A 12,892-nucleotide genomic window follows, 5' to 3' on the forward strand; every position below is an offset into this window, starting at 1 on the left:
CTACCAAATGTTACCCAGCCATTAAGATCCCAGCTTGAAAGAATGAAGGGGGGGGGGGAGGGGAAGGAAGGAAAGAGGAAGAAAAAAGTAACAATTGCAGAATGCTAAGGCAAGATGCTCCCCCCTGCCCTGCCAAAAACCACCAGGGCCAATCCCAGGGGAAGTTATATTTCTAGCAAGGTGGTCTTGCCAGGTCCCATCCATTAGCATTAAGGAAACTTCTGCAGGATTATATATCCATCCATTGTGCCTATGATTATTCTTCTCCATGTATCTGTATAGATGGAGCAAAACAAGACACTGGGGCTTTTAAAGGTCCTACTCTACATTTTGTGGGTATTTATGTGTCACATCTCCCCTGAACATGATCAGAATGAAACGTGGTAAGCATACTCATTAGAGAATTCCACAGTTCAAGTACAGAACTGGATCCGACCCATCCACCCCTTTTAACTGGGAAAATGAAGATGCAAAATACAACCATCGCACATCTGGGGGGAAAGTGCTGGGTTTACAGAATGGAAAAAAAAATCAGTCCTCTTGGAGTCCTTGATTTACTTGCAATATGTAATAATAACCCAGGAAAATGAATGAGCTGGGTGGGGGTGTGAAAGTGACAGCGAAGGAGGCCTTTCAGGTGAAGGGGCTTCATTTAAAAAACAACAAAAACCTGGTTTACAGCCCAGACTTATGGCTAAGTTACTCATGAGTAAACCCACTGAGCTCAATTGGACTGAGGTCCAAAGACGTGCATACAGGACATCCCATTGACACCTACAGCACATAGTCATCAGAGTCAGCTCCAAGGCGCTGACGTCTCTGTGTCCTAGACTGGAGAATCTGTACCATAGTCAGTCCTGAGGGAGGGGGAGAGAAAGCTTATATGGCTTATCAGATTTACCCCATTCTCTCCCCCCCCCCTTCCCAGTGTGTGTGTGTGTGTGTGTGTGTGTGTGTGTATTTATATGTGTGTAATATTTGATCTGGCTACCCAGAACTAATAACAACATCCAAACATGCTACAGCTTCTAATGTGGAATCTTTAATGTCTGTAGACAGGTAGATACAGGCCCACTGCGGATTCTTTGTATTTAACCAGTCTTTAAAACAAGAGAATTTAAATGCTAAAGGCCATTTGCTACTCTACCTCTGGATTAGGCCCTATCTTGAAAGTCTCTGCTTGTTAGCTTTATCGGGAGTGCTTATCTATCTGGGGCTGAATAAATGAGAGGCTTTTAAACATGTGCAGGGTGTGAGACTGTCTCTTCCCCGCCCTTCCCCCTTGTTTTACAGTTAGTGGAGGAGATGAAAATTTGCCCCTTGGAACAAATGCGGATCCCTTTGATCTTTGTCACTGCAATCCCAGGGACAGCTAAGCAGAAATAAACCCCTTTCGAGTTATGCACAGGCCTGTAGCAGGACTCACCTAGCGCATTTGCTTAGGAGTAAGCCCCACTGAACGCAGGGAGCACTTACTTCCAAAAAACAGGAATAGTACAGGATTCCATAAGCCATCAGTGGCACCGCAAACATCGTGTAAGACAGACACAACCCCTGAGAAAGTGTCCTGCCTTGTGCTCTTCATTTCCTCTGGGTTTACACAGGAGAATTTCCTGGTGGATTGTGCCCATGGAACCAGCAACAAGTGAATAACTTACAAGTATACTGAATAAAGGAACAAAGATACCAGTAAAATATTAAAGGCAGGGAGGGATCTGGTAGGCCTAGGAGAATTTCTACAATGTTAAATTTCCTCAAAATTCTGAAAATGTGTCTATGTGCACTAACTGGGGGACAAATTAAATTCAAAGAATCAAGGCTGTAAGTTGGATTTATTCAGGAAATGGCTTTAAAAGGCCAAAAACAGTGGAGAAAACTAACAAGGCTGCGTGTTCCCCCACCCTGCAGAAGATCGGTTGGAGAAATCAATCCTGCTGATTCTGATGGGAATCACTTCTAAGTAAGTGTTCTTAAGCCTTTGACATCAATACACTCCCAAGAAGTGAATACACCCTCAAAGTGTTTTACAAGGCCACTAAAGACCTAAGCAAATCTGGTTTAATATACTCCGCCCCCCCCCCCACACACACCCAAGCAAAGTCACTGGTGCACTCACCATTTATCTTTATGGGTAAATGCTTTATGCCTTTCCTTTCTTCTGCTACCCTATACCTTTAAAAAAATCCTCATGGGCCACTCCAGGGTACCACTGGGGCCTTGGCTATTTCGACTTAACTAAGATTGTCTACCGAAGGAAGTTTCAACCAGAAATACAATGCCCTTTCTTTGCCCCCCCCCCAGCCCAATCTACAGCACTCTACCTCTTTAAAAGTCATTTAAGCAGATAGTATTTCAAGAGAAACTTACTTTCAGGTTAGCAGCTTCTAAGTCCTCTTTGGAGTAAACACTGAACCATCAATGCTTCCTATTCCAGCTATGGAGAAGCCTTTATCTGCTCTCCCATTCCTGCCCCCTTCCAAGCCAAAGCAAGCAGTTAAAATGTCACTTAACATTCTGGAGAATGTGAAATATATTGTACATTGTCAACTCCCCAAAACCATAAAACTAACTTTATGGACCTCACGTGACTTTTGAGAGCCAGTGAGGGGTATCTGGCTGAGGTCTAGGCGATTTTTACGATCTAACTTCTAGATAAAACCCTATCCATTTGACATCTTAATGTCACAGCTACTTTTGGTATACTTACTTACTTTGCTATGGGTAAAATATATGTGTGCGCGCGCGCGCGCCTGCGGGTGTGTGTGTATCTGTTATCTGTGTGTGTGTGCGCGCGTGTGTGTGTGTGTTCAAGGGAACGCGAGAAAATGGGTTGTTTTGGAAATGACAACTCACACCCCAGCCCTCCCAAAACCATGTCAGAAGTAACCAAAGAGTTTGGGGTAAGTTTATAAGACCAATTTTACTTCATAGAAGACAAGCCAGGCGATTCTGAATGATAATGGAAGGATTTTAGTAACAACTTATTTCCTGGTTGCAAGGAACAGGCTAGAATGGTAGTTCTTTGGTTAGGAAAAGAGAAAAAGAAAGATAGCTTGCCAGATGAGTGGAAAAGAAAGCATAGCTTTTTACAGAATCTCTTTCGCAAGAACCCTAAAGTTAAGGCAACTGTGATTTTCCGTGTTGAACGTAGGTTTGCATTTGTATGTGAATGAATATATTCCGCACAGCTAGTATGTGTTCTGCTGAGCTCGGAGATGCAGAGGGCGTTTTTGTAATGTTGTGTCAACTTCACTTACTCTCCAGAATGTTTGGTTTGTGGACTTTGAGGTTGCAATCCTGAGCATGCTTACTTGTAAGTAAAGGCCATTGAAATGAATGGGGACTTCTTGTCAAGTAAATGTGTGAAGGTCGTGGAAGGAAGCAAGCGAAGTTTGAGACCAGAACCAAAGGCTTGTTTTCTTTTTCTCTGACTTGTGTTTTCCTGTTGGCAGCAACACTGCCTGAACAAGATGATTTGGTCTCCTTAGCTCATAAGGGTGGGGGAATGACCCCAAGGAGAATGTGGCAGATGGGCCATGCGGTGTGTGGAAACATTTTCTGTGTTTTTGAAGTGTATAATCTGTTTATGAGTAACTTTAGGCTTGGGGGTTTTCAACTTTGTGGTATAAAGAAACACAAAGGGGTGCCTTTTTCTGGCCAGGAGAAACGTTTATTTGACTTCAAGTTAAGGCTACAAACGGATACGAAAAAGCTTCGTGGCAAAGATGGGTACAGGCAGCTAGACTTGACAATGCCATTTCAGACACACAGAACACGGAATTCACCCTGCCCACTAAAACTTCCTATTAGTCACTGCAGAAATATTTCTAGTATTTACAAACATTTTAAACATACTATGGTTGGTCCAATCGTATACCCTTTTAAAGTGAACTTCACTCACATTTATTTAAAAAAAAGTTTCAGAACTGGCCTGGGATCAAAACAAGGCCAGGAATTATGAACCAAATCACAGACTTGACAATCTCAAAGACAGAAAGATACATGAGCTTATATATAGATATACTGTATTTTTTATTTTTTAAAAAACCCAAACCAAAAACATTTGTTGTGGTTGATGTTTTTAATTTTTCCCCCTGCCACTGAAGTTACAGGATGTCCCAGACTTGAGTAGAAGGAAGAGAACTTTGAAAGAATCCATCCTTCCTTCTCCCCAGTGGTTTATAAATAAGTTATAACATTTAAAGAGCGCACATTAAAAACAAAAACAAAAAACATGCTAACTTCTTTCCAGAAAGCATCATTATAGCACGACACAAACATTTAGAACACCTAAAGCATTAAAGAAGCCTCTGGAAATAACTTTCTTTTTCTTCTTTTAATTTAAAGGGGGGAAGTCTTAGCAAAGGACACAGTCCTGGAATAATAGTACCACGGAAGTTGTTCAATAATTATAATAATTAAAAAAAAATCAACAGCATGCTGAATGGAAAGTGCTTCACTTTACAGTACTCCAAACTTTTTTAAAAAAACAAAAGACAAAACCGGCTGTTGCTTTTTTTTGTTTTGCTTTAAACTTTCTCTCCTTTTCCTTCTTTCCTCATTGTCCCCCCGCCCCACATCTATTTCTTAATATTCCTCCTTGATATAATTTATGGCTGGAAAGCGCTGCCACCAGACGCTAAACTCATACTTTTCAGTTTGTTATCTTTCTTCCACTTCATGCGCCGGTTTTGGAACCAGATTTTTATCTGTCTTTCGGAGAGACACAGCGCGTGGGCGATTTCTATTCGCCTTCTGCGGGTGAGGTAGCGATTAAAGTGAAACTCCTTCTCCAGTTCCAGGGTCTGGTAGCGCGTGTACGCTGTTCGGGCTCGTTTACCATCCGGTCCAGTCATATCTGAATGATGATAATAATACATGCACAAAAGTTTGGGTTCTGCTGGGTTTGCCTCGGTCCCCTCTGCCACAGAGGCAGGGAGCGATCACTCCCCCGTCCCCACTCCGTTGGAAAAGGGTCCTGCGAAATCACGCCCCGTCTCCTTGACACGCACCCTCGCGGTTCAGCTTCCCCACTCCCTCCGAGTCAGAATTCCTCCTTTAACGCCCTAGCCCCGAACCTGCGTGGCAGCCGCTCCGGTGAAATGGCCTCAGCCCCCTGTCCACCTCCCCTCTGCGCGCTCAGAACCTCGTCCCACCTCTCGCGTCCGTCTGCTGCGCGCCGGGCTTTCGCCCGACCCTGTGGCGAGTTCAGACAACGCGCAGCCAGATCGCGCGCGTCCTTAGCGCATCCTCATGCGGAGCCCAGCGGCCTCGGCGGGCTGGCTCCCAGGGAAGGGCGCCTGGGACGGCCGCGCCGGCGCTGGCGCCCTGAGCCTGCACCTCTCCTCCTGAACGGTACCTTTGTCTGCGCGCGTGTGTCAGTGCCATTATGGGCGACAGGAGCGGGGAGGCGGGCGAGACCCTGAAAGGGGTCGCACGCAACTGTCCCTGACTCACTCCCCCGATTTGGGCCACACTTCACTGGAAACGAGTCCCACTGAAATCCTGGGGGCCGACACGTCCGCCCAAACGCGTGCAGCGCCGGCGTGCCCCCCAGGCGCCCTTCGAACTGCACCTCGAATCCTCCTCTGAACGCCTTTGGGTTTTGCAGTGGGGGGAGGGGACAGCGAAATAGTTTGCCATTATCCCGTATTGTCACAACAGCCACTAAAATGTGGGGAGGGGGAGAAGGGGTCGTTGGGAGACCCATCTGTGCCCCAAACAGCTTTTTCTCTCTCTGTCTTTCTCTCTCCCTCTGTCCTTCCCTCTTTCCTTCTTCGCACAGCCAGTTCACCCATTTTTCCTCCTTATCCTTCAGAGTCCTATTTCAAAAGCTTTCCCCAGTCCATTACCCCCACCCCCATTATTCCTGTTACTATTATTATAATTTCTAACACGACCTCTGTTAGCTGAATAACACGCTGCTTCTTTATTTTGAAAGAGAGGTGGGGGCGAGGGAGCAGATACACAAACCACCAAAATAAAGCACATACATATACATATTTATATATGCATATACATATATATATATGCACTTTCTGAAAGGAAACAGAAAGGGGAGACATGCAAGACCCAGGGAAAAGGTCTCATCGGGGCGACTGGTGCCATTCCCACCTCCCCCTTCCCGGCCAAAATCTCTCTGCTCTCTCTCCAGCTCTCTCCCTGGCTAGCGGCAAGCGCTGAATGAAAAAGGAGCATGTACCATGGCTAATGTGAAGTTTCCGCATCCACGGGAAAATCTGCGGGCTCTGTCCCTCCGTGGCCGGCGTGGACGTGGCGATGGGCTCTGCCTGCGCTCTGGCGCCGTTGCTGTTGACTTGGGAGCTGCTCTCTTCGGTTCCCGAGGACGCGCTGGTTTCGTCTATCTCTGTAAAATTGGCGGCGCTGCCCGCGCCGACCGAGGCTGCCTGGTCGGCGGGGGAAGTCGAGGCGGCTTTGCCTCCATGGTTCTCGCCGCCGCCGCCGCCGCCGCCACTGCCGCCGCCGCCGCCGCCGCTGCCGCCGGTGCCGGTGCTGGTGCTGCTGCTGCAAGGGAGGGACTCGGGAGAGGACAAGGAGCAGCTAGACGCCTGCCTGAACCTGCTTTCTGGCGCTGCCTGGGCAGGGAAGGCGCGGGAGCTCTCCCCGACCGTTCCAAAGTGAGTGGCGGAGGAGGTCGACCGGCTGATGCTCAGATCCATCCCATTGTAGTTGTACCCAGCGTAAGCGCCGGCGTGCATGTTGCCTGGATCTCTATAAGATCCGTTCATGGAACTGCCGGTCCCATAATTTAACAGCTGATAGTCTGGGGCATTAGGATAGCGTCCTGAGAACGAGTTTACAAAGTAAGAACTCATTTGGGTTGTATTTTGGAGGGCTTGATTTGTGGGGCTCGTGGTCGTTATAACCCCTGTGCTTGAGGATTTATGATGTATTAATGAATTATAGCGATGCACTGTACTTCGTTTTTGCTATGTATGCGGCCAAATATGGGGGTGGGGTGGGGGGTGCGTTTGGGAATCACGTGCTTTTGTTGACCAGTCGTAAATTCTCACTGATGACCTCAAGAGGCAATTCATGCTCTATGGTTACAAATAATGACGATCCGAGAATCGTTAGGCCCATGTCAATGCGCGGCTTCCAAAAGGGGGAGGAAAGCAGGGGGGAAGCATCTGCGAGCAGCGACTGCTCCTTGTTGGCGGAGCGCGCCACCTACTGGGCAAAGGAAGGGTTAGCGGGCATGGAGGTTAGTGCTCCCTCCTTTTTTTTTTAACAGTAAAGCGCTCTGTTTCTCTGTCCACCTTTTACTGAATAAAATTCTTCCCCACCTGAAAGTCTCGATTCGGATTCTTTGTTCCTCTCTTCCTTCTGGGGAAAGCACCTGTCTCTCATACAAACCCGCTTTGTTCTTCATATTCTTGCCTTTTTGCAGTATTATGTTGTATTATTACTATTACTACTAGTAGTAACAGTAGTAGTAATAATTGTTGTTGCAGTGATAAGTCACAATTCTGATACCGTTATGGTTTTGATACTAGAAAAGGTGCCGCAAGAAAGAATTTATCCTGAAGAAAACTAGAATTCCTTTCCTTTCCTTCTCCCATTTAGGCTGCAAACCTCTTCTCACTTACCTGGAAGTGAGGTCCATTGAGCTCAATGGAACTTACTTCTGAGTAGACACGGCTAGGATTGCACAGTCTCCCTGCAAAGGATTCTTAAAATCAGCATCAAACTATGTTAGTACTCTTGCTTGCACACTTTCGCACTGCACACGATTATTTATTATCACGGCATCATAACCATTATTACTATTACTATTAAATCTCAGTACTTTTATTGTATAGATACCAGCAGAGGAAGAATGTCCCCTTTCAAATGGGATTTTTTCTGTGTTTGTTCATATAATTGATATCGTAAATGGGCAAGCTGGAAATCTGTTGAAGGAACTATTGCAGAGGAGAGGTGTCCCCACCCTTCATTAAAACAGCAAAGAAATGGTTGGTAGTAATAAATCCTGTAAAAATCGGCCAGAGTAACACAAATATTTGCTTTGTCCAGCACTGGTAGAATATTTTCTGTATCCTTCTTCCAAGACCGTTTAGGAATTTCCGAAAGCCAGCCTGCAACTCATTGGAAATTATGGGCCATATTGAACGTGACATATAATTACAATAATTATGGCCAATGAAAAGAGTAGCAATAAGGATAAGTGTCCTGCAGCTGCAAGGCTGCTGCATGAATTGATTTTCAAAATGCCTGTCATTACATCAGATTTGGGTAGCGGTGTAGTGAGAATGCATTAGTACCTGTACTTTTGAGGCTGCAGAAGCTGCGAGAGCAAATAGCTATTTCTCGACCTTCCTTTCTTAAAAAGCAAAACCAAAAACATGTAGGAGCTGCAAAGTCAGAAATAGCTGCAGGCTGACTGCTTGCTTTCACAGAACAAGAGACAATAAGCAAACAGTTGTATTTCTCAGCTTCCTCAAGTAATCCAGGTCTTATTTGCAGTGTGTCTCTCGAGGAAATGTTCTTTGTCTAAGCATGGAAAAGCATATTTCCATGAAGAAAAATAGTAAAAAGTAATGTTGAAACAGACATGGGGCGGGGGGGGGGGAACTGTGAAGTTCTAGTTTTTAAAATGGGATTGGGGGAAAAGGCCAGTTGTGTTCAAACTGTCCGTGCATTTCCTGGCTAGAAAAGCTTTTCAGTTTACCGCAGGGAAAACTAAATACCTTGTAGTTCGACATTTTAATTTAATGTTGGTTTATGTATAAATACTACTTAGGTTCTGGGGGGGGTTGGCTTGGGGTAGGGATGAACTAAGAGGAAGTTTGTCTAATGTTTGAAAGAGGCTATACAAATGTTAGGTATCTTTTAGCAGATGTATGATGGGCGCACAGTTATGTCTGTTTCTTTGATTTATTATATATGAGGTGAGCTTCCCCCTCCCCTCTTCATAACTCCTTTGTGCTGTAACAATAAAAAAAGGTCCACATGAAAGTTAAATGTCAACTCCAAGATATTCCTGGTGAAAAGGTCTTTCATTTAAGATTAGGCTGAAGAGTTGAAAGTGGGGGGCAGGGGGAGGACACAGAAAATTTATCTTTCTGCTCTAACTTCTGTAAAGCTTAAAGAATTGCTTGACTGTTCGAGTTAGGAAAAGAACTGCTATTACACAGCCAGCGAGACTCTCTCTCTCTCTCTCACAAACACACAACTCGTGTAGGTAGACCAAGAGGTAAGGGCGTGTGTGTGGCTGAAGAAGAGAGGAGGGACACACACACCCAAAAATACGAATGTGGCAAGTGTTTTTTCTTAACATATTTGTTTCTTGTTTATTAGAGGACTTTTATCTCCATAGCTAACACAAAATACAAACACAACACTGTACAGAATTGTAATGAAATAAAACAAAAACACCCCCTCTTATTATTTTGTTTTTTATTTTGCCATACTTTTAAGGTAGCAGTTGTTTCTTTCCAATAGATTTTTCTTTAAAAAACCAAAAATAAAACCCTTAAATGGCAAAGAACCTAGGGTTTGATTAACTTAACCATTTTTCTTAAAACAGCAACATAGAAGTAAAACCGTGCATGAGACTTGTTTTACAAAATCAAGACAATCAACACCCCCCAAATCTGACACATATATTGCAGCACCTCCACTTAAATACAAGGGTTAGCAAGAATCCTAAGAAGGACACCCAAAGTTTTTTTTCTTTAAACAACAACAACAAATCCAATTGTGGTGAGGGGACAGGGGCAATAGAAAGGATGGGAAAATAAACTGGACTAGAAGCTTGATTATGACACGACAGATTACTGGATGCGAGTGAGGGTGCCAAATGAAGGTGGACCAACACCTCCATACAGTCTCGGGTATTTTACAAAAATGTATGTCTCGGCTGTGCCTTTTTTGCCCTTTTCGGAGCCTCCACAACTCTTGGCGTTTCTGCTTTCCTCCTCCTTGATCCCTGCGCGCGCTCTGCCCTTCCCCCGGTTCCTCATTCCGTCGCTTTTTCCTCGTCCTCCTCGGTACTGAGCTGAGTGGAGTTGAGAAGCTTGTTTTCTTTTTTCCACTTCATCCGCCGATTCTGGAACCAGATCTTGATCTGGCGTTCGGTCAGGCAGAGCGCATGGGCGATCTCGATCCGCCTGCGCCTGGTCAGGTAACGGTTAAAGTGGAACTCCTTCTCCAGTTCCAGGGTTTGGTAGCGGGTGTAGGTCTGTCTTCCTCGCCTGCCACTGGGCCCGAAGGACGAACCTGGCAGGGAAGAAAAGTGAGGGGTGCGTGACTGCTGAGAATTTATTGGCGTTTCAAAGATACATGACAAAGCAGACTTGGCTAAACGGCTTGTATGTGAGGGTGTCTGTGGGGGGAGAGCGGAGAGAGGGGGGGGGGGGGAGAGAGAGAGAGGGAGAGAGAGAGAGAGAGAGTTCACTTCCCCTCTGTTGTGGCCCTATTTCCCAGGCCACTTCCCCAAACCTCTCTCCTCAAATGGCCCGTTGATGCACACAAACAGCGCACCGACACGACATTTGAAGCAACAACAGAGGAGAGACTAACAAAGCATCCACTCTGGCTGCTTTTCACTAAGTTCTCCCGAAAATCTTGGACCAGGCCTCCAAAATGCTAGTGCACTGCAGCCAGGTGGAAGCTGTGGGGATGCATCATCTGCAGACTTGCTGGAACAGCCCCCCCACACTCACACACTCACCCCACTGCACCCCACCAGTCTCAGCTCGAACACTTTCAGCCTCACCAAGCAGCACCTATTTTGTATGCTTGTCTTTTGCGAACGAGGGAAGTGGCTCGCTGAAGAACAGTTCTGTGTAACTTGAAAGCTTGCTCTTCAAGGCTACCCCTCCAGCAGAAAGGGCCCACTCGCTTTTCTCTTACCTGTCCCTTCCTTAGAGTCTTTGGTGCCCCTACTGAGCAGAGTTCATGGGACACCCAGACTGCAGTGCTATCTATACTTACTTGGGAGTAAATCACAGCAGCTCAGTGTGATTTACTCCCTGAATGCACATGCCTTCATACTGGACTGGATAACTGGTGAGGGATGTCATCTTAACGTGACTTCACTTGGCACTGAAGATAACCAACATAGTTACTCCAGTGTAAAAGGGCTTAGGATCGAGGTAATATCATAGCGCAAAGAAACCGGTGATGCTTGGCTTCCCAGTGCATGTGTTTCTAGGGTCGCAGTGGCAGCTTGCAGGGTTTTGTCCTGAGAGAGTGACTAAGGAGTTCTCTTCCCCCATTTGCCTACCCGTGCACTTACATCCCCAAAGAATTAATGTCCAAAAGTTACGAATTCCCTCCTCTCTCGCCGCACTTTTTTCCCCTAAGCAACCTTCACTGCCCCTGCTCCTTTCCCTTTTATAAAACTTGCAACTCAGCTCTTCCTCCGTTTCATCAGATTCGAGAATTTAAGCAAGAAGGCAGTAGAGATCAACCCCCTTTTTAGCCTCCCCCCCCCCCAATTTGGAATGCTAAAATCTGACATTCAGGGCCAGTTATACGCAGAGGGAGAAAAAGGAGGAGCTGTTGTCATGCCTTTATCGTTTTTTTAAGAAACACATTTTCATGGAAAATATGGCAGCTGGAGGCAACCGTCGATTATAGAAGGTGGGTGATTGGGAATGAGGGAGGAAAGTGAGAGGGTGAAAGAGAAACTGTGCAAGTCCTCTTCAGAGAAGCATTTCATTATGCCTGACTTTCATTAAAAATGTAGATCTCTCCTTCAAATATTTAAGCGCTTCTGACATTATTCAACTGGCTGGGATTATAGAACCCAACTCCCCGGGATATGAATTGGCACAAGGTGCTCTGTGTGTGTGTGTGTGTGTGTGTGTGTGTGTGTGTGTGTGTGTGTGAGTACACCAGACACGTCTCTAATCACTCCTACTGAGTGACAGCTAACAGTGCCTTCTACAAGACAGAGCCGGTCAATCAATAATCCCCGTGCCTTCCTTGATACAGAAAGTTGGCAAAAGAAACGAACTAACTGAAGGAAAGATCCTGCAAATATTTTTTCTTAAAAATCAAGCCATCGAGGCATTGGCGTTGCATGTCTGATCTAAGTGTACTAAAAAGTTTGAAGAAAGTTTCTCGTTCCGCCATCTGGAAACTGAGATGAGGAGGACATTCCCTGTGCAGAGAGGAATGGGGTTAAATCAAATGTCTATCTGCCTGCCTGGGTTACAGAGACTTAAGAGAAAAGAGCAACTTACTGTTACAGGAGTTCATCCTTTGCATCCAGGGGTACACTGGAGTGGAACATTTCTGATCCTCGCTCTCCCCGAAAACGTGCTTGCTCTGGGAGCAATCTGACTTCCGGACTTGCTCCTGGCCGAACTGAACAGGGTCCTCTAAGCTCGAGAGAGAGCAAGCAGTCTCTTTCTCCCTGTAAAAACCAGATGTCCCGTAGTCGCAGGCTGGGCTCCGGGTGTAAGCTCCGTTGGCTTGCTGATAGTATGGCGCGCCCGGGTAACCCTTCTCCTGGACGCCACCACCCCCAGTTCCGTAAGTGGCGGGATAGTGCCTTAAAGGATCCGCATACCCCGTGGAATATAAGGGGAGCTGTCCCAGAAACGGTTCCTGACCCCCGGCTAGGCTCACCGGAAAAGTAGAGTTGACAAAATAAGAACTCATTGGAAATAATAACAACAATAATAATAACAACAATAAAGCAGAAGAACAGCGCCTGTTCTTTCCCTTGGTCTTTATGATTTGTTGCGTTTTATAGTCCAAGCGGTTTAGCTATTAGCAGTATATGGGAGATTGGGTTTTAGCTGAAGGGGGATGGCTGCATGCCAACCAGGGACATAAGGAAAGAGAACCATCTGATCACGCGCTGACCAATAGCAGAAGTCGAAGACTGCGAAATAGCACCCTAGAGGGGTGAGCT

General features: G+C 45.9%; 2 protein-coding genes across 2 annotated transcripts; both read right to left on the reverse strand.

Moving 5' to 3' along the window:
• Window positions 1–4,610: 4,610 nt before the first annotated feature.
• HOXB5 (homeobox B5) lies at window positions 4,611–6,836 on the reverse strand. Its single transcript, XM_044444719.1, has 2 exons — window positions 6,203–6,836; window positions 4,611–4,858 (listed from the first exon to the last, which is right to left on the reverse strand). The coding sequence occupies exons 1-2, from the start codon at window positions 6,834–6,836 to the stop codon at window positions 4,611–4,613; spliced, it is 882 nt and encodes a 293-aa protein (XP_044300654.1).
• A 2,561-nt stretch (window positions 6,837–9,397) lies between these two features.
• Window positions 9,398–12,636, reverse strand: HOXB6 (homeobox B6). Its single transcript, XM_044444720.1, has 2 exons — window positions 12,216–12,636; window positions 9,398–10,242 (listed from the first exon to the last, which is right to left on the reverse strand). The coding sequence occupies exons 1-2, from the start codon at window positions 12,634–12,636 to the stop codon at window positions 9,983–9,985; spliced, it is 681 nt and encodes a 226-aa protein (XP_044300655.1). The 3' UTR covers window positions 9,398–9,982.
• Window positions 12,637–12,892: the final 256 nt, after the last annotated feature.

Source organism: Varanus komodoensis, unplaced genomic scaffold, assembly GCF_004798865.1.
Source record: "Varanus komodoensis strain SLA01 unplaced genomic scaffold, ASM479886v1 scaffold45, whole genome shotgun sequence".
Classification (NCBI taxonomy): domain Eukaryota; kingdom Metazoa; phylum Chordata; class Lepidosauria; order Squamata; family Varanidae; genus Varanus; species Varanus komodoensis.

Coding starts and splice junctions, on each gene's coding strand:
- HOXB5 (XM_044444719.1), bottom strand. CDS start 6,836: ATGAGTTCTTACTTTGTAAACTCGTTCTCAGGACGCTATCCTAATGCC. Junction 4,859..6,202: donor GAAACTTCACATTAGCCATG/GTACATGCTCCT, acceptor ATCATCATTCAG/ATATGACTGGACCGGATGGT.
- HOXB6 (XM_044444720.1), bottom strand. CDS start 12,636: ATGAGTTCTTATTTTGTCAACTCTACTTTTCCGGTGAGCCTAGCCGGG. Junction 10,243..12,215: donor AAGGATGAACTCCTGTAACA/GTAAGTTGCTCT, acceptor CTTCCCTGCCAG/GTTCGTCCTTCGGGCCCAGT.